Source organism: Ictalurus furcatus, chromosome 19 (assembly GCF_023375685.1).
Source record: "Ictalurus furcatus strain D&B chromosome 19, Billie_1.0, whole genome shotgun sequence".
Lineage (NCBI taxonomy): Eukaryota > Metazoa > Chordata > Actinopteri > Siluriformes > Ictaluridae > Ictalurus > Ictalurus furcatus.
The window spans coordinates 16,177,274-16,202,708 of NC_071273.1; the positions used below are offsets into that span (position 1 = coordinate 16,177,274).

The 25,435-nt window shown below is 38.2% G+C and overlaps 2 protein-coding genes across 3 annotated transcripts; both read left to right on the plus strand.

Moving 5' to 3' along the window:
- The first annotated feature begins 408 nt into the window (after positions 1-408).
- On the plus strand, positions 409-18,460 carry mdm1 (Mdm1 nuclear protein). 2 transcript variants are annotated; one of them, XM_053650692.1, is made up of 15 exons: positions 409-629; positions 1,116-1,218; positions 3,861-4,177; positions 4,417-4,551; positions 4,893-5,069; positions 5,190-5,332; positions 5,605-5,701; positions 6,721-6,741; positions 10,105-10,304; positions 10,930-11,172; positions 11,389-11,531; positions 15,111-15,244; positions 16,044-16,278; positions 17,018-17,083; positions 17,535-18,460. In XM_053650692.1, the coding sequence occupies exons 2-15, from the start codon at positions 1,185-1,187 to the stop codon at positions 17,648-17,650; spliced, it is 2,061 nt and encodes a 686-aa protein (XP_053506667.1). In that variant the 5' UTR covers positions 409-629; positions 1,116-1,184; the 3' UTR covers positions 17,651-18,460. The 2 variants fall into 2 exon arrangements, with proteins under 2 accessions (XP_053506667.1, XP_053506668.1); XM_053650693.1 differs by lacking the exon at positions 6,721-6,741 and having other exon boundaries at positions 427-629.
- Positions 18,461-18,671: 211 nt separating this feature from the next.
- il22 (interleukin 22) lies at positions 18,672-20,809 on the plus strand. The gene is made up of 5 exons (XM_053650537.1): positions 18,672-19,151; positions 19,335-19,400; positions 19,522-19,680; positions 19,795-19,869; positions 19,962-20,809. Exons 1-5 carry the CDS (start codon positions 19,011-19,013, stop codon positions 20,052-20,054), a joined length of 534 nt encoding a protein of 177 aa, XP_053506512.1. The 5' UTR covers positions 18,672-19,010; the 3' UTR covers positions 20,055-20,809.
- The last annotated feature ends 4,626 nt before the right edge of the window (positions 20,810-25,435 follow it).

Sequence of the window (25,435 nt, forward strand, 5' to 3'; positions counted from 1 at the left end):
TGCTCATGATAATTTTTTTTTTTTTTTTAAATACTTTTTAACCCCAGCCCTATGTTGTCCATATTTATCCAGGTCTAATGCTGCAGTTTAAATTATGAGCAAAATAAAATTTTTTGGACCTTGGATGCATGTAAATCTATTGTATGAAACATCTAAAACAAAATTAGGCAGGTTTTAAAACCATAATAGATGCGCTTTAAAGAAGATCACTCTGTGCAACAGCCTCACAAAAAAAACAACAACAACCAAGAGGCTTAGATGTGCATTCAGTGTGCATGCGCGTATCAAAGGACGCTCCAACCGTCACCATGTCAACCAGCGTCTTAACTGTAGCCAAATCTCTCAGCTAGACAGCGTGTACACAAACAACCAGATTTATTCACAGAAAGTCTGCGTGTGTTTAGTCCTATTCGGAGTTATAATGACAGTCCATTTTAAGGTATGTCATTTCCTTTATTTAAACGCAGCGAGCGGGAGTTTAACATGCAGAGTGCAGGGAAGAGCTGGAAGCGGAACTTGATCATTTTACGTCATTGGGTTTAAAGTAAAAGCTCTAAAGCTGAGCCTGCGGATGGTTTCGGTTTTATCTGATCCAAATTTACAGAAGAATGACAGTGAAGCCATGAGGGGTAAAGTAATACATATTGCTCTTTGCTTTAGTAGATAGCCTCATAACATATTTGCGGAGTCTTAAAAAAAAACCCCAAAAAACAATGCATGTTTTATATAGTAAACACAGTTGAGATTTCCTGCATGAACAAACATGCCTAGCGTAGCTAGTTTAAAAACAACATCATCATCAACAGCAACAACAAAGCTACACATTACATTGTAATAACAGAAGATTCTTGAGGTCAGTGCTTAGTCGCGTGCAGATAAGGAAACTTCGAGAAAATCTTATCAGTAGTGAGTTAGCCGGTAAAGCTAATCATGGATTAAAGCTGGTGACGGAATAAAATCCCTCTGCACCGCGCCGGTGTGTGTGTAAAATAAGGTGAAACACTGTTCAAGAGAAATCCTGCAATGTTGAAGCAAAGAGCAGTCCAGTAATCTCGAGCTGTTCGCTACTGAGCCGTTACTTTAGTGTTTCTGATTCTACCCCCACCACCACACAGGGCATCAGCAGCCATCAGAGTAAACACAAGGCGAGGAGGCGAGTGAGAGGCGCGTCACCGCAGCGCACAATGCGATTGGCTGGACTGCGCTCCGACCAGCTGGGTAAGACACACCAGACCTCCTTTCCCCTCCTCTCCTCTTCTCTCCTCTTCTCTCCCCTCCTCTCCGCTCCTCTACCCTCCCCACTTCTCCTCTCCCCTCCTCTCCTCTCTTCTCCTCTCCTCTTCTTTCCTCTTCTCTTCTCTCCCCTCTTCTTCTCTCCTCTCCTCTTCTCTCCTCCTTTCATCTCCTCTCTCAGTTGAGAACCACTCAGCACTGCTCTGAATGCAGTAGAATATTTTCTGCCACTACATTTTCAGGACATCTCTGTTTCCATATTAAGTTTGACAACTGAAGATGCTACGTGAGATGCACAAAAACATCACCTTCTGAAACTGGAGAGGTCTGGACCAGACACAACCAAGCCTTTAGAACAGGTTGTCAAACCTCGTCCATAGAACCCATTTTTATTAAATTGTCATTAGATTCCAGTTCACAGTATTTTCAGGCAAAATAATTTATAATAATGGTGGGTTTTCTTTTCTACCACTGTAACAAATTAGACAATCCTGGATCTCCTGTCTATGTTTCATGGACCCCTTTGAGAACCATAGCTTTAGAGTAAATTACTTGGATGCTTATTAGGGTTCAATTTTAGAAGAGCGATGATTTCCAGTACCCTAAATGATGCCTTTTTTCCTCCTTGATCCTACATTTTAAAAAGTCAGCACGCTTGCAAAGTGAAGATACAGTATTTTTATTATAGTGCATGATATACAGTAAGTATGCAGTATTTACATTTTAATTATTTGTCAAACACCTTTATCCAAAGTAACTTACAACTGAGCTGAGTATATGAAGGTTAAGGGCCTTTCTCAAACACCCAGCAGTAGCAGCTTGGTGGTAGCAGGATTCAAACTCACAACCTCATGCACAGTAGTCCAGAGCCCTAACTGCTAAAAATACCCACCATCTCAAAAGACAAATTAATCATCCATCCATCCATCCATCCATCTTCTATACCGCTTATCCTACAGGGTCACGGGGAACCTGGAGCCAATCCCAGGAGCATCGGGCACAATCACATACACATTCACACACCCATTCATACACTACGGACATTTTGGATATGCCAATCAGCCTACCATGCATGTCTTTGAATTAGAGGAGAAAACCGGAGTACCCAGAGGAAACCTGTGCAGCCCAGGGAGAACATGCAAACTCCGCACACAGGACGGAGGCAGGATTCAAACCCAAAACCCTGGCGGTGTGAGGCGAACGTGCTAACCACTAAACCACTGTGCACCCCAAATTAATTATATGATAATAAAATCAATAATTACACAGATTTTCAGAGTCATTAAATATATAACAATTGGATCACATTAAAATACTTGAATAAAAGCTAATTACAATGTGTCTGAATGCATAATGTCCTGATGTTAATTCAGTATGCAATCACACAGTATGCAAATGTTCTGCTCAGGTGACACAGCTGTGCAACGAGTCATCAGTAAGTCACGGCAATTTAAACAGACGCTTCAGTGAACAAGTGCAGCTTATCTAGCAAATACATTTGATCCCTCGGTTCTCGTTCTTTTCATTGCATCCTCAGATGGAGGAGCTAAGATACGAAGAAACGAATGAAATGAGGAAATGCAATTAAAGAAAATAAAAGCACCCCAGGGGCCTGGTTTATAAAAGTTGAGTGCTCACAATTTAGGCCTTACAAAGTGTGTAAATAGTTTTCCATACACACAGGGAGAGTTGTAAAAAAAAAGTGCATTTTTAAAAATGAATGTGGAAATGCGTATACTGTCATGCATACTCAGACTTTTACTAATGACTTAATAATCACTCCATTTAAAATGATGCTTTTTATTGAATTAACCACAGTTTTGATTTAAATAAAGCAATAAGTCACGACAAGGCATGCATTGCACTGAAATGATCATGAGTAAGGGTATTCTTAGGCATGCTTTTTATAAAACATTATGATAAAATCCAGTGTTTAATAAATAATTTAATTTATTATTGACAAATATTTGCTATAAAAATTCTCCCACCATGTGGTGTAATCTGTAAAGTAAACTAGCTGTGGTTGCTAAGCAACATAACAGCCAAAGAGTAGCCTATGGACAGAACAATGACTTAAGAGTAACGGCTTTATTGGTTTAAAACCTGGTGCATTAATACAGAATTCAGACACTGACATGGGTGTGTTTCGAACACGGCTCAGCCAATCAGATTGTAGAACAGCGGCTTCCCGTTTTATAAGAAAAATTAAGTATTACACTCCGAAAAGACACCCAGGCGTTAGCCAGTGATTATGTCTAAATCCCTTTTCGATAAATTCCAAGTATAAATCCTGGCGTATTGGTGTATTGCTGGACTTGCTAATGACAGACTAATGACAGAGCATGTATTTTAGGAAAATGAGGATTGTTTTAAGCTCTTGATGATGACTGGATAATGAGCTGCTTTTGAACTGTGTCCTGAAATAGAACCAGAATTGGATAAATAAATAAATTTATACCAAAGTACAAATTGTTGTATTGTCAGTATACAAATATTATTGTTATTCATATATTTCTGATATTTATTCTTTTATCATCATTATAAATATTAAGTAAGCACTGATGCTTTCTGTCATTTTTCTTAAAGGTGTAATTATAGTTATTCTCCTGTTTTCTACTTGCCTAAAGGAATTAGCAGAGAACCCCAGATTCAATCCAAGAAGAGAGCCCCCTTGAACCCACCTCAAGTATCCACTCCCACTCTCCAGTGGGGAGATCCAGGTGTTTTAACCAGGAGGCAGATTACAACTCTGCCTGCTTCCCCTCCAGCTGTGGTCTCTGTAGCACCAACAAGCAGTGTTGAGAATGTAGAAACCCCTCTAGCCCCGAGAACATCCAAACCAACAAGAGCCTCAAAAATGACTCCGGTCCAGGAAGAATGTGCATCTGGTCATATATCCAAGGCCTCTGCTGACCAGGAGACAGAAAAACAGCCAGCAGACGGAGTGAGTACTATTCACTCCTGTAGTTTAGCAGAAACAGGAGAAATAATAATTTTTATCATTTGCTTGCAACAATGTTTTATCAATACTACATATACAAATTGAAACTGAGATTATGTGTTATCTTGATCAGGGTTGTGGTGGAGCCACAGGACCTTGGAGCTTGGAGGTTGAAATGCTACTTGCTGCACCATACTACTAGTGTGTGTTAATTTAGAGATGTTTGGGATGTTGGTCCACAGGTTAACCATGTACTGAGGAAGAAGGCAGGCCTGAAGTCAGAGCGCCAGAGGAATGGCCGCCAGAGCTCAGAGTATCAGAGGCAATTTCAGTGGAAAACTCCAGCAGCCGAATCACCTCTTCTTACTGCCCAAGAGGTACTTGATCAGACTGACACAGCACATAAGAGTTCATCTTCTCTGAGTACTGTAGTTGCAACTGAATTCTTGATAACCATATCGCTGTCAAATTAGACTTTGTAAATGGTTTGTTAAAACCCGCAAGACGAAAATAAAAATGATCACCACTAGATGGCAGCAGATAGTTAATGTACACCACATAACCAGAGGAGTACCAGAAACCTGTACTATACATGGTGACTCTTTCTCTTTAGAAATGTTAATGCTTCCTAATAATGGCTCTAAGAACACTTCTAGGCTAAAAAGAAATGCGTCTATTTAATTTCAGAGAAATTCTTTATTTTTGCTGTCTGTTCTAGATGTTGTACTCCAACAACAGGTCTATCCCACCTTATAAATCTAATCCAGTAGTAATGGAGAGTGAGTACAAGAGGAGCTTTAAAGGATCCCCTCCACCCAGAGGCCCATGCTTACGAAGAGACATGGAACTAAATGAGGTTCCATCTCTCAAAATGGAGAATATCTCCCCAGAGAAGGTACTGGTGTTTTTTGTATAGTGAGCAAGGAGTTCACCATTTGTACACAATAAGTAAGAGAGGTAATACAGTTTTCACCCTTCTTCCTCTGTTGTACCTTTCACATGGCGCTAATGGCAGAGTAAGAAGAAGAAACGATGGCATCAGCGCCTCAGCAGGAAGTCAAGCCCCAAAGAGAAAACTCCTCATTCAGAACCACAGCCCTTAGAACAGAAACCGGAGACACCACAAGCTCAAAAACCTGTTTCGCCCAAAGTGGTGAGGTGTGTGTATGGTTCCGTATTTTGTTAGATAAAACAAATGAAAGGTCAAGTGATATAACGATCACCTCACTATTGAACGGCATGCTTGTCCCCTATATATATATAAATATATATATATATATATATATATATATATATATAGAGAGAGAGAGAGAGAGAGAGAGAGAGAGAGATAGATAGATAGAGAGAGAGAGAGAGAGTTGTGGTGGTAAAAGTTCAGTATGGTACACAATTTATTACACAAACCAATTTGATCTTTCTGCCTACTTCAGGAAGGTGAAGACTGAATATAGCTCAAACTTCCGCTCTCCTCTTCAATACTGCTACAGAGACGGTGCCTGGGTCAGGTCCAGGACTTTAGGAGAAGAGGTAACCCGACTATCCTTACATCCCTCACCCTTACACTCTGGCAGAATATGTGAGCGCATAACACAAATACTGAATGTTGGATGTGGTATTCTTATTGTAATATTATATTTATTATATTATATTTTCTGCACAGCCATCCACCAGCATTCTAGTTTATACCACAGTGCTGCTAAATTCTTAAATATGATTGGTCACAAGGTGTTGATTAATTTTCTATAACAGCGACTCTGACAATAGTGCCTGCTGTAATTCAAATGATAGGTTTATATTAATAAGTCTGTTCTAATATGTTATCGTTTCTATAGTAACAGCTAATTCACAGGGACATTTATAGTGGGCACTCTACATAACCTAAGACTAATAATAAAAGGATTCAAAATGTGTTGTTACTTAACAAGGAAAAGTTGCAGTTGCAGTTGTTGGCAAATTGCTGTGGTACAAGAGAAATAACAGACACCATTAATTATTTTCCTTTAACAGTATGCTCCCAAGTGGATTATTCCTACATTAGGTATAACATATATCTTTACTGTTCATTCAAAAAAGGAGAGGTAAGCAAACAGCAGCTGGTCCACTCTTCAGGTCCTCCTAAAAGCATTGATTAAGATGGTTAAGGAGTGTTAAATGCTCCAGGGTGGAAGATCACCAGGACTGAACTCAGACATCCCTACTTTTAAATTCGGTTGGTTATAATCATTAAATGTTCATTTATTTTGAAAACACCCCAATGGTTTTAAACTCTAGACAACTCAAGATGCTGATTTTTAAACAACATACGTTGAACCTCTCTTGTTAACCTCAGACATGTTGCAGTCTGCTGTGGGATCTTTCATTCAATCATGAGTTGTAACTGTGGTACCAGTAAACCAACGTTCTATGTATGTATTACTCATCAAAGATTTAAAGAAAAAAAAAAATGGCATCTTGTGTAAGCTTTGGAGAAACGAGAGTATGTATCAAATGCTAGCAGATGGCATCAAGGTTTTGCTAATCGCTGATTTGTGTCATTAATCTTACAGGGTCACAAGTGGTATCATGAGGTAAATGACCTGCCTATCATTTCATCCTCTCTTTTGTTGCTGTGGTCTCCGGTGCCTTCACATTTCCTGTAAATATGTGCTCAAGGCTGTGTGATTTGCAGGTGCCATCACTTCATGCATGTATAAGCTCATGTCTTGTAGTCTTAATTATCAAGTATTCCAAGTAAATCCCAAGTCAATTAGCCAAAGTCCAGTGCTTCCCACCATTTTAATGCCACTCATTCAAGTTTCTTCAAAATACAGTGAAACGAGTATATTTCATCTGGTTTGAAGGCCACCATAAATTCTTTTATGATGTTGGCTTTATGCTGCTCAGAAACCCAGCAGACCCCAAGTAAGATCACGCATGAGCACGAAGCACTCTTTAACACAAATACATTGGCAGCTTTCCAGCTCGCTTGTTGCTTTCTGCTTTGCTCGGCTAACGGCCACACACACACATACACACACACACACATACACACACGCTCAAGGAGAGAGAGAAAGGTATTCATAGAAATCATATTAATATATGGGAAAAGCAGGGTTCATGTGTACCAGTTTAGTAATTACACCTGTAGCTCAACCCCAAAACACCACCTGCCTGCTCACTCCCATTACACACATCTAAAGCCAAAGCATTAACTTTATAACTAACTAGCAATATGAACATGTTTTGCTTCTGCAAATGTACTCATTTACCACTAATGGCTTTTTTCTCCTGCCAATGGCGGCTTTGGCTCAAGTGGTAGAGCGGGTTGTCCACTAATCGTAGGGTTGGTGGTTCGATTCCCGGCCCACGTGACTCCACATGCCGAAGTGTCCTTGGGCAAGAAATTGAACCCCAAGTTGCTCCCGATGGCACGCTAGTACCTTGCATGGCAGCTCTGCTACCATTGGTGTGTGAGTGTGTGTGTGAATGGGTAAATGAGACACAGTGTAAAGCACTTTGGATAAAAGCGCTATATAAGTGCGCCATTTACCAAATTACCTCTGATCAGTTTGTGTGACAGCCTAGGAAAACCTTTCATTTCGAAAAACGCAGATCTATTTATCTTCTCTATTATCATAGATTTCTACAGGGTGTCTCAAAAGTCTCCCTACATAAGGGAAATTAACACTTTTAAGTAAAATGTCTTCCAAAAGTTTCCATACTTACTTTATATTCTGTATGTTTTTTTAGATAGCCTTTAAGAATGCCTTTGACAAAAGAAGAATGTATTGAAACCTTTTTGACGGCTGGATCGGGAGGCTGTTGCAAGGTTGCGAGGGACTTGACTTACCTGACTGGACTTGACTGACACTGTTGCTAAACTTATTAACAAATTCCTGAAGACTGGAAGTGTTGCGGACCGACTGAGAAGTGGACGTCCACGAACATCCACTGATGAAGACACAACCGACCTGGTGCTGGCAAACGTAGTCCACTGTGTATGGAGACTTTTGGGACGCCCTGTAGTATCTTGGTAAGACAGAGGCTTGCTAAATGAAGCTAAGCAATAGGACAGATTGCAGGCAGGTATCACTACACTACACAGGGGTTCACTGAATGGATACGAGTTCTTAGGATTGTTCTTGGCGCGCTCTCTGATAGGGAATACCTATATTGTACGGTTCTACATAGAATAGGCTGAAGGCTGAAGAACTCTTTAGGGTTTGACAGTGTGACATAATTGCTTCAAGCAAATCCTACCAGGTAGAAAGCAATAATGGTGAATGTTGGTGGAATAGACGGCTGATTGTTCCCCCCAGATGTGCGGCAAGCAGCATTAAGAAAACAGCGAGGCCAAAGTCTGAAGTGACGGCTACTTAATAATAAGAAGCTCCTCATTTTTTACAGACCAACGACACCACAATCCCATACACTTTCTTTCTGTTTGCTCACAAGGCCGAGGCTCATGCGTCCAAAGTACAGCGTGAAACCAAAGTAACTGTTACCAGAAGCAGTTGCACATCGTTCACATCCTGTGCACTTTGCCCTTCTGAGAATTGTTTTTCTTTTGTTGTTTTTTTTTGCTGAATTTGATTCCGTTTGGTCTGATTGCTGTACATTATATGTGCACGTAACTGTCATGGTTAAACCGCAGATGTCGGCACTTCTGGTTCTAAAATTAACCTTTTCCTCTAGGAGTGTGAAAATCTAGACTTTCATAGTAGTTTTAGACAGTTAACAAATAAACATCTATACACATTGTTTTAAAGATTTTTTATTATTATTTGTCAGAAATAATCGGCAATAATCGACTGCTGTCCCAGACTGTCACACATACATTATGACAAACATCATTCTTGTTAAATAATAATAAAAAATCTTAATGTCACTTATTGTTTCACAAAACAATCCAAGTAACTGATGATGAAATCCAAATTGAGTCTAATGTGGCCTGTTTTTAATTTTGTAAAGTTAAGCGAGTCAAAAGTGGTTCAAGGTCATTCATCTCCAGTCCTCAGTTCTTGTAATGTGTGTGTGCTGCACACCCTCCCAATTGATCTGCAAGGCCTCATGATGTCATGTGTCTATTTTACAACAGAAATTTGTGTGTGTGTGTGTGTGTGTGTGTGTGTGTGAAAATGAGACTTTCACTGTTAATGAGTCAGCAAGTTAGTAAGTAAGCAGCCTTCTTTCCACAGAACTTTCAAACTGCATGTGGTTTTGCTGGGCTTTTTTTATGTACAGGAATTACAACACTGCATTGTGCATACTACCAAGGAGTGACTATTTTTATTTTATTTAATTTTTGCTCATAAAGTATAAGGTGGACGCCATGCATCTGTTACATGTATAGTATTTCAATTAAACCAAAGTGAAGTTTGAAATAAGGTTAAAAAATGATTTTTGAGTATCCCTTTCAGCATTCCTACACTCTTAAAAGAAAATTCTTTAGATTTTTTTTACAAGCACAATTGCTTTAAATGGTTCCATCCAGAAACTGTAGTTTTAATTACTCTAGGCCACACTTTCTGGATTCTCTTCCATATATCCTATTTCTTTGGATTAATACATGCATTATAATCTAATCCATTTGATTTGGCTTTCTCTTGAAATCAACATGGACACCATAGAAATTAGATATTGTTATAAATACTAGCTTTTGTTCTAGGACATGTTGGTGCACCTTTATAGACATCCCACATGGTGTGTTATACCTTGTGCATGACACAGATTTGAGTCAATACAAATTATTCTCTGCCCTCTTTACCAACTACACAAGTCTGTTTTTTAAAAAAAAATTTTTACACAAAACAAGCTATTTAGACAGATATTTGATATAAGAAAATTATTGAATAATCAAAGAGCCGTTTAGTGCAGTTATGAAAGCATAAATATATTGTAGACGTACGTTTTGGGCTGAATTTTAAATATCTGTGGCTTTGCTCTTTCAGGTGCGGGAGTTGCGGGAGAAAGCAGAAGCATATAGAAAGAGGGCCTGGGGAACTCACTTCTCCCGGCAGCACTTGAGCCAGATCCTGTCTGAGCAGAACTGCCTGTGGGAAGTATCTAGTGGTTCTTCTCCCTCCACTCAAACTGATGAGGGCACTCGTTCCACCAACAGTCCCATCATCGAGGCCTTGGACCTGGCCAGGTACAGTACACTGAGAAAGTCTTCAGTTATATTAGACTTCAGAAAACCTAAGTCTCATCCCTAAAATGGGTAACCATAGCAACCACAGAAAATTGCTGTCCTATCTAAGTATTATTTTTTTATGAGGAAGGGGCAGTAGAACAGATTGGCATCAGTGGAATGGCATTATAGTCACAATAAATAGCTGAAATCTTGGGTTACTATTGAGTAGTAGTTCTTATTCATAAGCAGTCTGTAGAGTTGACATTTGAGAAGTATGTTTAACATCAATGTAGCAAGCAGAGCAAAACAGTGGAACTTGAGATGCATTGCTTGTTTTTTTTGGTCCATCAGTATTCTTATGCATTCATTTTGTTGGGTATTAAAATAACATTGGGTTACATCCAAGTTTCAACACAACACCAGATGAATACCTCTATGTTGGGTGCTGTACGCTTGTGTCTGTGCTGCACAGCTCCACCTTTTAATGCTTTCGTTTTTCTGCTTCGCCGCCCATGCACTGTATACAGTATGTTATATTATTAAATATTTTATGTTGTTCACTTCTGCTCAGTTTATAGCAGCGCTTTTTATCAATGACTTTATTTACAAGCAAAAGTGTTATCTATTCTGAATGTGTCCTTAGTGTCAGGGAGAACTGTAGCCCCAGTTCATCTGTGTCCTTGGCCACAAGTAGGAGAAGCTCTTGTAAAGAGGCAGAGCTTCCCAGCAGCCCCACCCTTCCTGGACAGACGAGAATGGCATGGGACGAGGAAGTAAGTCCTTGTGAAAGGGGTGTGGCCGAGATAAAGCAGCAGAGGAAGGAGCAGCCAGAGGAAACCAGTGAGGAAGTAAATATAAATGGGCATTCAGAAGACAACAAGGAGGAGTAAGCTCTGAATCATTTTACACTTTCTTTTCCACAATTTCATAATTATTTGTTGAGTAAAGGCTATTGTGTGTGTGTGCATGTGTTAATGAAATACTCTAAACTCCCTAAAATGTTGTAAGGTACTTAGTGTAAATAGGTTATTTAATAAGCGTCTGCACACAGGTTATTTGGAGTATTGTGTCATATTTTGATTGTAGAATTACTTTTGTTCAGGGACACTGGGGCAGAGAGTGAGCACTTGTCACATCCAGAGGAACCTCGAAGCTCCAGTGATGAGGGCAGGTTACCTACTCCCAAACTAAAAGCAATGCTGGCTGCACAGAGGACTCATCATGACCGCACCACTCCAGCAACTGGTAACCAGCAAAAAAAACACATTCTTCTCACACACATGTACCATTCTCAGACAAGTATCTAACCTGAAAACAAGTCTGAAATTCTAAAGTCTGCCCCCTACAGCAGCCGTGTTGTACTCGGGAGCACCAGTAGCTCCATACCACAGGCCCTTAGTTTGCAAACTGGCTAGTAAGTGTTCTAGAAATTCTACATATAGAAGAACTAAACTAGAGGTGTGCATCGGGACTGGGATCTCGTAGGTGCCGGACATTTTTTACTCGTGTGCGGGAGCGGGCAATTAAAAATCCTGGATCAAAAAAGATCAAACATTGTTATGCTTTCTTAATAATTACAGGTGCTTTGTCATAAAGACAAAACGCATCCTGCCTTATTGTTTTCTGTCGACTCATGACTCAAGGTTGCAGATATGTAGGGTTAAAGAATTGCTAATTTGTTTGTATTTTGGCAAATATGGACAGCGGAGTTCCTTAGAAAATATTCCCAACGGTACAAACAATAACAAGCGCAGGGGTAGGTGGGTGTAGTCCAGAGTGTCTGCAGGAGTGTATGGGCGTGGTCATAGTTTTTGCTGGAGCGGCAGGGTGTGGGTTAAAAAACAGGTTATATAACAGGTAATATTAACTATACAGTGCTTCAAATGAAAGGAGCAGTAGTTTGTCCCTAACTCAGACCCGTACCTCTTCATTAAACCTAGACAGGAGAGATTTTGGCAGATTTCAGAAGTAAACAGAGGTTAGGCAAAAAATGCCTTTAGATTGACAAGTTGCATGACTTGTTATGACAGGTTGTGGACATACAGTAGATCTCTTTTCCTGCAGAAAGAATCACTTTCATGACTAGAAAAAAGCTGTCGGAATATTTGACATGCACACCTGCAAGTTCTTCCCCACGCAACTCACACATTTTGGAAAAAAACAACAACCCACGTTTCACTTCTTTGTCAGACATGTCAATTGACATGTCATGTGGATGCTCTCTCATATTGTTTATAATGAGAAATACTTTCTAAATCATGCTTGCACTGTGAACACATGCCAATCCCTATATACAGGGTGAATAAAAAAATATGTTAACACTTCTTTACCAATTTCTTTTCTTTAGAGTACAGTTCTCAGTTTTGGTGAACAAGCGGAGCCCCTTTGAAGCAATTAAATTACATTTTACAGTCCATATTTAGTAACCTGACCTCCTTGTGTAATGATGTCAGTGTTTCCACTACAGTGTTGCATTGTTATATGTGTTAACATTTTTTAATCACACCCTATTCTTGTGTTCTTAAAATGGATATCAGGCTCCTTAGATACGGGTATAAACAGTGGGGGAGAAATTCTGCTTTACTGCACAGGGAAACCCCTATCTGATGTGAAATGTATTTTTAGATGACAAGCGTTACAATGGATTTTGCGTGTTAAGTAGAAAAAGACTCACCACAAGGGGGAGCTATAACTCAAGTAGCTATTGTATGCTTCATCGTTGAACAAGAGAAATTACACAGTCCTGTACCATTGGGAACTGACAAATGCACATGTTTGTTCTCACACATTGTGTGTGTGTGAGATAAAGAACCTATTAATATAAATTAACTATAAATAAATAAACATATGTCATGCCCTCTCTAAACCCCACATCATAAAGAAAATGAAGATGGCTGGCTAGGGAATGGACTGATGTGGACTGATTTATGAATGCTGTATAATAGGGTATTAAATACTCTATATTTTTTGCACTGTTCCTGAAAGAGTTTGTGGTGCAGCACCTCTTGGTTGTTTACTATAAAGTCTTTGGGCCTTGATTTACTAAGTATTAATGCGTTTTATACAACCACAAAAAAAGTGCAAGCTGGTTTACTAACAGGCTCTATGGACAATGCATCACTTACATAAGCAAAATAGCATGTCTTGTCAATTCTGCACATTTGGTTTTGTGAATATGCATATATTTGGGTTGTCCCTACCCCAAAAGTGCAAAATACAGGTGATTTTCGCACCCACAATGCAATTTTTCTTTAAGCTTGAAAGTCACCTCAGCAGTCGCGATTGAATGTGCGAATGAATACATGAGAAGAGCATGTATTAAATCTGCGGAAGCCTTTTTTTGTCAGTGTCACCATTTTCTTCCTCCGTTTTTTTAAAACCAAATTTTCCCTTTTGCTAAGGCTTAGTAATGAGAAAGCTGATCTGAATTATTTCTTAACATAATATTAAGTTTCTCAAAACAGTTACTTAATATCAGTGTGGCAGATAAGTGATTTCATATTATATATTCATTGCACGTTTAAACAGCTGATGGCAACAGCAATTTAAATAACCTCTTTATTTTTATCCACATTTCTACACTTTTTATTTATTTATTCCTACCATATTTCAGTGATCATTTGCATATTTTTGGATATTTGTAAAACAGGACCTAGTGCTCTTGTTTTTTTGTTTTTTTATTGCATTTTACATGACATAAAATAAAAATAAATGGCCTGTGATAAAAAAAAAAATCTTAGGTTTGTAAAAGACTGCATAAACTTTATTTAAACTTAAATAAAGAGAGCCTTTCAGCAGTGATTTATAGATCTCTCTTATAGGTCTGAGTATAAAAATATACTCAGGTTATTGTTCAAATATGTAATGATATGGTGATATAAACTTTTGACTATATCGCTCAGTCACATATCTGCATGATTTACTATACAATATAAAATTTACTAAGTAAACGCCTGCAGCCTGGAAAGTTTCTCACAGAGCTGTCAATCATTTATACTATACAGAAATATGTAAGAGTTTCCTTTATTCTAATTGTTCCGCTTTCATTACATAATTACTTTTAAAAGTAGAACAAACGACAACCTCCTTCATTTTGATGTGTTCAGATTTAAGTACGAACATAGTTCATACTGGTTTTCATGTCAGCGATTGGGCAAACAGCAAATGACAGGTACTTTTTTCAGGTGACTAAAACGAGACATCAAACAGCTTATGATAGATATCCAGAGTTTCCAGTATCACTTAAAACAAACATAAACAGTTTAAATATGTAAAGAGAGACAATGTCCAAACAGATCACTGGACAATTTAAGCAGGGAAATGACCAAACAATGCAATTTACATAATGGAATTACTCCAGCATAAAAATGACCATACACTTCACAATGCTTAATGGAAGTTAGTTGGAAACTGTTTGTAATCGGGGTGAAAATGCATGACCTTGTGTAATGAGTGTAGTGGAAGAAAGTAATATAGTGTGATGAGTCATCTTGTGCTCTTCTTTCTACATTTGTAAATTATGTCAGATAAAAGCATCTACTAAATGAATATGTTTAAATCTAATGGAAGTGTGCATTTGATAAACAATAAATTGTTGAGGATGGTAAAGAAATAATTTGAGCACGTTCTGCTCAATATACATTAACATTATATATTTCTATCTTGAATTATGAAAGAGGCTGTCATGTTAAGCCTACTAAGTCTAGTGTGTATGTTTACAAATTGTCACAAACATTTTGCTCTTCCTTCTGCCTATAGCCTAATATATGACAAAATTGAGTGAAATTGCAATTTTCATAAGGGTTTTCTCTTTCTACCTATTAGGTGGTGCTATACTTGTCTCCCCTCCAAAGGTTAAGTATTCCAAGACCTCCAGGAGGAGTGAACCACCACTTGGAAAAGCTCACTCACCTTGCAGACACCTCAGTTGTGCCTCAGTTCCAGAAAAAAACAGCAAGGTACTACAATACCCCTAAGCTTCTCCAAAAAATGTCAGTCAATGTCATTAAAAAATATCAAACATTTTTTAATAACACTCTTGTCGTACATGGAGTTTAATAGCCTTATTGAATGAGAAAACAGAAGTGGGAAAATATTTGCCATTAATATTGAAAATAAAGCAGAAATATGCTTCACTTCACATACTTTGTACGCGCAGGTCGCACATGCGCATTTAATTCTTTTGCACTATTTAGTTGTACCACAAGGTGGCAACAGTGACCCAGAGCTGTTGATTCACAAGGTAGTCGAAGAAAAAAAATGGATGAATGGAGGAGAAGGAAACAAGTGCAGGTTAGAAAGTCCCAGCATTTGTATGATTCTAGCCTTAAAGAGTATAAGGATTTGTGTATGGGTGCTAATCATGGCGAGAGATTGCCCAAGCATTGTTCTTCGTGTTGTTGCGATTACCTTCGTTGTCGTCCTTCACACCAAAAGACCTGCTTTACTGCTCTGTACTGACTCTTGTAGGCCAGGAGAGGTAGTGCAAGTTGTCGTAATGCGCATGCGTCGACCGTCTGCGTACGCGTATATGTCAAATGGAGTATACTTTGAAGGACTATGTGTACGACTGTGTGCGTTAAAAAAAACGAAGTATACCAGAGGCTTGAGAAGTAGCTTTCAGCAACACAGCTGTTCATTTAACATATAATTCTGAATATAATAAGCTACTAAGTGAAGCTTTAAATGCAGCTTAATTATGATGAGTGATTTCACATGCAACACTGATCAAGAGTAACACTCTGCTCCACTCCATAGGCCGAAGGTGTGAGTTCCTCTCATTCTCCTCCAGCTGCAGGGATGGCAACAGTAGACCCACTCCCGTTAAGAGAAGACGCATGGGCTGAGGAGTCACCTGAACCTCCGCCTGATCCTAAACCAGCAAAAAAAACACCTCACAAAAAAGCAAGCGGTGCTTGGCTCATAGACAGTACCCCAGCGCATGCCAACAGAATCCATGGCACACTGAGAAACCCAGAGTTTCAGCATAACGGTATGTTATATGCTTTCATAGTCCAGTAGGTCCAATATCCTCATCAAAAAGTTTTCACCTTTCCCCAGTGTGACCGCATGCAGTGTGTAAAAAAAGCCAGACAAGAAACACAATGGTCACATAAACATTATACAATGAGTAATTTACTGTCAGGGAAAAGAGTGAGGTTAAGTTACCGCCAACAGCATCAGGAGAGTAATTTAGGTCAGTCTCCCATCCCCGCTCTCTTTTTCTGTTTTCTTTTTTTCCATAAACGTGTGTATATGATGTGGGGGTTTTTTCCACTGAGGGTCCACTAATGCTCGTCTCGGAGAATTTAGACCTTTGTGGTAAATTGTGACTTAAAACTATCCCCATTGTGATGAAATGTACTACAATCCCTACTCCATTTATTCTCTGATTTCATGGCTTAACTACTAACATGTAACATCCTCTGTAGACACTTTCCCTCTATTTTTGATCTATTCTTATGAATTTGCAGTGTCATATATCAAGACATCAACGGGGTTAGAATCTTGCTCTTATAACAATCACAGAATTACAAATTAAATTTGCATGCTATGTAAGCATTATGTCATCAGATATATATATATATATATATATATATATATATATATATATATATATATATATACACACACACACACACACACAACATGACTGGTACATTATAATATTATAATATCACTGCAAAAATTTACCAAAGGATTTCTCATCAGTAGTTCCACTTTATTTATAGGAAACCTGGGAGTCCATCGGCCAGAAAGAATTGTGTTCCCTTCCAAAGACTGTCTCTCTGACGATGGTAAAATTCTCTCATTAATAATATTCATATGAAAGTGTGGTGATGTATAGAATTAATTTCCAGGTTAATTTACTAAAGATTCAATGTCAGCCTTTTATCACGAAGGGTAAACTTGAAGCAACATTTTTCTCTGTCTGTCAGAGTGCACAACAACCTAGTTCAGGCATTCTTTACCTTTTGATGTGGTGCACATACTGGAAGCATTGAATTTGTTTTAACCCTAATGCTCCCAGCCTGGTATTTAGTCATTACATTTCGAACACATTATACAGTAACTACTATGTAATTATTTTGTGATTTCTATGCACACTTAGAAAAGTTTTGTTTACCCTTTTCCATTACTGTATTTCTGGCCAAACACTTTAATTGTTTTGCCTAATTTTTAGCCTAATATGTTCCAAATGATCTAAAAGGATCTGTACTAAGTCTAATTGTGCCCACTGTCCATTAGATTTAGAAGACAGGATGTCCCAGATCTCATTCCAGTCAGCAGCTTCTTGTTCCATGGCATCCCAGGTTTTGGACCGTGCTCATAAGAGGAAAGAAGACTTCTGGGGAAAGATTTAATGTCATCTCAGTGCTCACACTGATGAAAAAAATCACAGCGCTCCACTCACAGCCCTATACTAATGTATAATGTTAAAATCAGCTTTAGATTTGCCATTTTTTCTAAATTTGTCTTAAATTATATTTTGATACTAACTATATAGCATGATTATAGACAAGGGTTTTAATAAAAGTGCATAAATTATTTCTTTGGGTTTTTAATGAAATTGTCTAAAAATTAATGCAATTTATTTTATTTTAAGGATTGATTGGTACATTTTTGTATTATATTTTAGTTTGTAATTAAATTATTGTCTTTTGAAAAAGAAAAAAAGCTCCTGTATTATAAAAATACAAAAACCACAGGCATTGAGGAACAAGACTGAAAAGGCAAAAATATATTATACACATTCAAACTATTCTCAAGTTTCAGTGACATTCAAATGACATTTCACACAAATCTGTTTGGAAAAACCTCACGCATCTTCTCACACATTCCAGAGTGTAGATTTGAAACTGTGTTGCTCAGGCCAGTCTTCACAGATTGGCTGTTGTTATTTTCAAACATTGAATAATATGGATGGTTGTTTCTATAAATAGACTTTCTATATTCCATAAATTCAACTTGTTCTAGATTGTTCTATAGGAAGCCATAAATAACACACTTACATATGGACTGTTGAGTTGACTGGGTTTCAGCCATAGTCCTGACACACTTTATGAGTTAGCCTATTACTGGGACCTGCAACGTCACAATTACGTCATGGCAGCATTGAGCGTCAACACAATTTTTATCTTTTTAATTGCATGTTTGATTGATTTCCCTTACATTTTAAACAGTCTGTATGGCTCTCTTAGCACCAGTACAACGCCTCTCATAAATCTCTTGGCAACCTCTCAGTGTAAGATTGCTCAAGCTGCTCAACTGTAAACATAATAACGAGACTGTATTATAACCGTGCAATAATTAACGTGAAAGCAGAAAGTTCACAGGTTTTTTTAACGTCATCATGGGGATTTTACCGGAAGTACATTCCAGACAGGCAATAAATACCACGAATAATAGGACGTTTGGCAACCTGCACGTTTCAGGAACTCTGTCCAGCACAATGTGCGAATTTCCTAACCAATTAACCTGAGTCAGAGGTGCTGATAGATGCACATTATGCACATGAGCAGGTGCGGAATCGCCCAAATCAGAGAAATGATATCACACCGCAGTGACGTTGGGATAAGATCTAGGCCAGAGCGTGGGCTATATAAACAACTAGGTTATGCAAGTTACCACAAGCAGCGCGAAGCTGAAAAGGGACGGTGGAGATTGTTGTTCATTTGATCTGATCTGTAAGAGTGCTCACGAGTGATCCGAGTTTTGAGCAAGATGAATTGCGCTGTACTTGCTGTGCTGGTGGTGTTGTGCTGCTGCTGCGCTCTGAGCGTGGATGCCCGACCTGCGCGTTTACGCTCGCGCCCTTTGGACAACCCTGACACCTGGAACAACGTCATGGTCATGGCCAAGCACGTGAGTTTAAAGCGCAGGGAGTCTCAGTGTTAATGCATGTTATTGGATTGCTAATGCATGTTATTGGATCTGTCTATCCATCTATCTATCTATGGTGCCGCACTAAAACATGTCACAGTTCGTAACTTTTACTCCTTAATGATTTGCGCGGTCATTAATACCGTTCTCCTGTTGCGTGCTCAGGCGCAAGCGCAAGACCGAGACCATGAGACTCGCCTGATCCCGGTGATTTCGAGCGACAAATTAAAAGTGAGTGCACGAAATACTCCAGCAGTTTCAACAGCACGAATAAAATAAATAAATAATAATAATAATAATAATTTAAAAAAAGGCATACGTGCATTCATAACTTTCTTCTTTACTTCTTTAGGACGGGGATGTTTGCTGCGCCAACGTCAAGATCCTCGATTACTACCTCAGGCACATTTTGGACGGTAAGGCGCATGAAGGTCGGGAGGACAACTATCCGCGCATACATCTGGTGAAGCCTGATTTGAACAGAGTGGCTAGAGACCTGGAACCACACTGTGTAAGTAGTGCATCATATAGCTACAGTAAATGCATTTCAAAATGAACAAGACTCCCAGAGTGCTATCTTGTCCAAGTCATATGAGAATAAATGCAATTTTCCCATTTGCTCTAGAACGCCAAGCAGATTGACTTGGAGCACTTGCAAACTTTCAAGCAGAACCTCAACAGAGCCGGAGAGATGTACAAGGTAGGCTGGTCTAAATTGGCTTAAGACTGTGCATATCTTAACGCACGTTGTGAACATATAGGCTAATTATAATGTCACAATTCTTGTTTCAGAATAACACCAAAGCGCAGAACAAGGCAATTGGGGAGACTGATATTCTCTTCCATTACCTGTACGAGTCCTGCAGTGCCACCAGCACATCCTAGAACTGTGCAAGAGCCACTGCAATGTGTTGTCAGGAAAAAGGGGTATTAAACTGTATGTACCTTTTCTTGTTGCTGAAGTAATACACGTAAGGGTGGTGTGTATTTTTCACCTAGAAATGTGCCTTTACTCTAAAAGGTTAATTATAGTCAAATTATGTACCTTAAAACTTTTTTATATTATTTAAAAAGCTATGCTATATTCACAGGTGAAAGGTACAAAATGTAAAGGTACAAACGATTTATCCTTACGGGTACCACTGCATCGGCAAGGAAAGAAAAGGTTTAGTACTATTCTTTTTTATGAGTGTGCCAATGACTGATGGAAATACGCCTATTTTTATTTTATTTTTATTTTTTTTTACCATGAAAAGTGTTTTTGAAATATTTCATATTAAGAACATTATTTATTATTATGTTTTATTTATTAGCTTTATTTATTCAGCATTATGTGATGACGATAAATTATTGAATTTTTTATTGATAGTATAGGCTTCACATAGTGTGTCAACTGGGTCTTTGTGACTTAAAGCCACACAAGTGGACACCAGCATAACTGACTTGGAATGTACCTCCAATGCCAGAGTAAAATAATGTAAATGCATCGTAAAAGCATTCCTACTATGTACTTTTTGGTTTTTTTTTACTTTTCACAATTAGAAAAAAAATGAAATTATTTAACAAAGAGTTATAAATTGTTGGTATGCCTGTTTTCTACATAATCATTTGCATATTCACAATAAAAGCTTTAAAAACTACAATGTGTTGCTTTTTCTGTTTGCTATGTGATATAAAAGTGAGAGAAAAAAACCTTTTCAGCAAATAACAAGGCTGGTCAAACATGCTCTGCTTCATAAAATGAAACTGAGTGAACACCAGAATTTGTGCACCTTATTTTCTAGAGACAATAAATAAAACGAATTCATTAGGCATACATTTGTACTATGCCTATATTTAACCCTTTACATTCCCAGGACCCATTGGCAGGGACATTATTAATACAACTATATGTTCTCTACTAGCTTCACTGCCGTTACTAAATAATATGTTTTAAGATGTATAACTGAATAATAAGCTATGACTTTAAGAAGTAATCAGGAATCAGTCATGTGTTATCTAGCCATAAAGCTGACAAAGATGACAAATTATCCACAGCTTACTTGTCTGGACCAAATATAACTAATAAAAATAATCAAACAGAATTCAATTATTATTTTTATAATACATATATGCAAACTTTGCTCTTCTTGTGTTTGAAAAAGGACAGAAATTGTCCAATAACATAACAACGAAAATTCATTCATTCATATTCAGTAAGCACTAACACTGGGTAGGAAAATCCACCTCAGATGGGACACTAGTCCACTGACAGGCACCATTTACACACACATTCACACCTATGGGAAATTTAGCATTGGCAATCATACCTGCATGTTTGTGGACAATAGGAGGAAACTGGAGAACCTGGAGGAAAACCACACAAACACAGGGAAAACAAGTATGTGAAACTCCATACTGACAATAATCTGAGGTCAGGATTGAACCAGGCTGGAGCTGTGAGGTTGAAATGCTACCCACTGCTCCACTGTGGAACCCACAAAATACTGAATTACCACTAAAAAACATCATTTAACGAAGAGCAAAACAGAGAAGCCCATTAGACATTAGCCAAGCTACTGAAAAAATATCACTGAGTAGAAATTGTACATTGTACATGTTCTGGCAATGTGTAGTGTAGGTATACTGTGTAGGTATACTGTGTAGGTATGTTGTCTCTGAATGCATTCACAGCATAGCTGACATTTATGTAATGCTCTGCTATTTATACCGTGCAAATTATGATAAGCAGTCTTACGATAAACAGCTCCAGCGTCTATGTGATCGGCATTCTGAAAACCGAAGATACTTCCTCGAATGAGATCTGAGAAGTCTTGCTCAAGCAATATCCTTATCCTAAATACATGTATTCAACATGTACACCAACTCAACATAAAAAGGCATTAAAAAATGAAACCACATTGAAACAAGCCCGATTCTTACTTTCAATAACCGCAACATATAACCAGGAACCAAAAAGAGAAATTTCCTGCTGAGAAGTGCTGAATAGCTTCTACATGATAGAGTCACGGGTCTGGTCAGAGCCGAGCATATCTAAATAATAACCCAACAGTTAGATAGACCATTAACTATTCATGTAGGAAGAGCCTGATTTAGTGGTGAACCCTTACAACAAACCATAGCAACAATGTTTTATTGCTAAAGGTAGTTGTTATTCAGTCAGTTTTGTTTTTGAATAATGCAAACTTGATTGGTCTTGCACACTTCTTCCTCTGGTTTTCCAGGTGATTTTTTTTTTAATTGACCAGGTTGTGAGTAATACCTTTACAAGCATAATAAATCATCTAACATTAATACTTTTAGTGCAAAGAGTGCAACTGTTTTGGGAATCTAATCCAATTCCAGGACCTGCATGGCAATTGTTAACTATGACCCACAACACCGCAAGGTGTCACATTGTGGAAGTTGCATAATTCCTTATTTACACACCAGATGACAACAGAGTAGACACAGCATGAATTCCACTATACAGCCACCCAGTCAGAGAAGAGAAAGGTGACACGTTTCATGACACCTGCTGTAGGTGAACTTCCTGGTCTGTGTCTGTGTTTAAAAAAGGAGGTGGAATACCCATTGTTACACAGTGGAGATGACATTATGCTAGCACAAAAGGCTTGAAATGATAATAGTTCCTTTCTTGGATTCTCGACAGGAAATTTGTCAAAACTTTCCCCACAGATTTCCATCACAAAATAGATAACAACTGTTAGAAGCTTTAAAAATAAATTTTTTAAAAATGTCTTTCTTGTGATTAACTCAAGCGTGTCTTGGAAGGAGGTTCAGGTTGGAACCCTGATTGTGGCAGAAAGTGGTAAGCCATCTATCTGGGTCAGGTGAAGTTCTTGCTGAATCAGATGGTTTATGACCTGGTTTAAAGTGATGGCAGAAGCTGAAGGTGACACACTCATTTAGTAGATCATCAGAGTATCAGCACTAATTGTGTGTGACAAATCTTGGTAGTACCATTGTAAGCATTTTATTCGGAATGACACGGAATCAGTAGAAATGACAAACGCTTAAACTGTACAACGGCTTAAACTTCCCGTAATCCTGTCATTCTCTAATTTAACGCTAATACACGTATTTCTGAACTCCTTGCAGTGTCTGACAATATGTAACAGCAAAAATGCCTATACTCACATATCTTTTTATTAAACAGCAATAATTATAGCGAGTCATTTCATTTGGATCTTGTTTTAATTGCATGTTTTACCTTGTAGGCCTCACTGAAGTCATTTAAAGGTTAATACATAAACGTTCTGCATAACAATGTTACTTTTAGTATCGAAAAACCTCATCAGTGTTGTTCACACAGTGATAAATGTATTTAGTTAATATTTTTATGCCATGTTCATTTACTGTATGAGCATGTCAGGAGTTATTTAAGGCCCAGTTTCCTAAAAGCAGATTGCCTTTAAATGATAAGATGAGCATTACATTGAACTCTTTCTACTAGTAAAATTGATGAAAAATGATGAAAATGTAAACATGTATACTGTACGTGATTTGAACTCGATTACTCTATACTCTATTATTATACACGCATATACATAATGTTTTAACTGTTTTAATCCTTACCACACATATGATGATACATGAATTAATCATGTTATTGTATATTAACTAGTTCCAGTGCAAGGTTTTGAAAATAAATGCTCCTAAATGACCTGATGTCCCAATGCACAAGAATTCACTCTGGGTTAAAAAGGGCCAAGCGGGGTTTTTTTTTTTTAAGTTAGTTTATTTCATTGTGCACTTTCCAGTTGTACAGCTTTTTTTCTGTTGATATGTGGGTTGAAAAGCGTGGAAATTCGCGCTACTGTAACCCATATCTGGAGCGTCCAGTAACCAGAGCGCGTGCCGCACACAGTCAGCAGCTGATTCTGACCGCGAGCGCCTCATCAAAGCACGTGAAAGCTCCGCGCGCCGCTTTCAAACGGGGCGGCGTCGATTTCACACGTCACACGTGTGGGAATTTTCAAGGCAGCACAAAGCTATTATAAGAGTATAAATGTCGCCGGTTTTGTCTCGAAAACACGCTGGTGGTAACTGTCTCGTAGCAGAATGCGCGTGAACGTCCTGACCGTGGTCGCCCTGGCCGCGCTCGTGCGCTTTTGCCCATGTGAGGAGAGTGCAAGGTGCGCGCAGGTGAACTGCCTGGCTAGATGTCTGCCTCTACCCATGATGAAGGACATGATGAAAACTCTGAAGAGCATCAGCAAGCCTTGGCCTGTAAGTAGCTTCATAACGTCACTTATTAGCGCCTATTATAGGGAATAATTCATTCATTCATTCATTCATTCATTCATTCATTCATGGTCTTTTCTTTCACCAGAGTGACGGTGAAAGAAGCCACAAAAGATATTTGCCAAAGTTATATATAAAGGTAGGTGGACTGAAGTCTACGTATTATGAGTAAAAACATATTTTCAGGAATAAGCCTAGATAACATTTAAACTAATAGCAATTGAAAATTCATTAAAACAATATTGAGAGAATGCCATCAAAATGTCACATGAAATAGGCCTTTATATGTAAGCCTATTATTTTTAGATTCTGCCTGCCGATACCAGCAACAACAAATCTGATGTCGAAGAAAACATATCGGATATCGGATCATGAAGGAAATGGCAAAGAATAGAATTGGATTTGGAAAAACAATTGATTTTTGGAACTGGAAATGTTTACATGTTTACAAATGTTTAAATTTGACTGTTTTTTTTTTCCTTTTGTTAGGAGTGATTTTGTAGCATTTATTCTTTATTATATTTATTATATTTACAATTTAAGTGCTTTTTGGGTGAAAGGGTTTAACTGTAAAGTGCTTTAGTTAAAAAATAAACATTTTAAAGCTTAGTAGTTGTTTAAGAAAATAATAACAGACGGGTATTGGCTGATGGTCAAGGTTTTAATATTGGCGTCAGAAAAAAAAGAAAACTTCGTATTGTGCCATATTTCATATGTACAGTGGATGGAGTAAAAATAAAGTAAAGTATAGTGCACAAAGTTTCCAGAGAAACAGGATGTTTTGGACATCACCGACATCACCGACATCATCTGAAATCTGTTGAATTGTATCGTGCAGAAGCTGAACATCGCAGACATCAACAAGATGCTGGGAATCTATGAAGATTACGTATTCACGAAGCTGTGGAGCCATGACATAGACTATCCCGAGAAATTTATCCATTCCTTCTACAGACTAAGAGTGAATGTGGAACGCTGCGTAAGTAAACATTTTCTCTTGTAACATGACACAGACGCAT

Excerpts from the sequence above, each read along its gene's own strand:
- mdm1 (XM_053650692.1), top strand. The coding sequence starts at position 1,185 with ATGCGATTGGCTGGACTGCGCTCCGACCAGCTGG. Across the intron at positions 10,305-10,929 it reads GAGGCCTTGGACCTGGCCAG|TGTCAGGGAGAACTGTAGCC; the intron begins GTACAGTACACT and ends ATGTGTCCTTAG. Across the intron at positions 11,532-15,110 it reads CCGCACCACTCCAGCAACTG|GTGGTGCTATACTTGTCTCC; the intron begins GTAACCAGCAAA and ends TCTACCTATTAG.
- il22 (XM_053650537.1), top strand. The coding sequence starts at position 19,011 with ATGAATTGCGCTGTACTTGCTGTGCTGGTGGTGTTGTGCTGCTGCTGC. Across the intron at positions 19,401-19,521 it reads TTTCGAGCGACAAATTAAAA|GACGGGGATGTTTGCTGCGC; the intron begins GTGAGTGCACGA and ends TTACTTCTTTAG. Across the intron at positions 19,870-19,961 it reads GAGCCGGAGAGATGTACAAG|AATAACACCAAAGCGCAGAA; the intron begins GTAGGCTGGTCT and ends TTCTTGTTTCAG.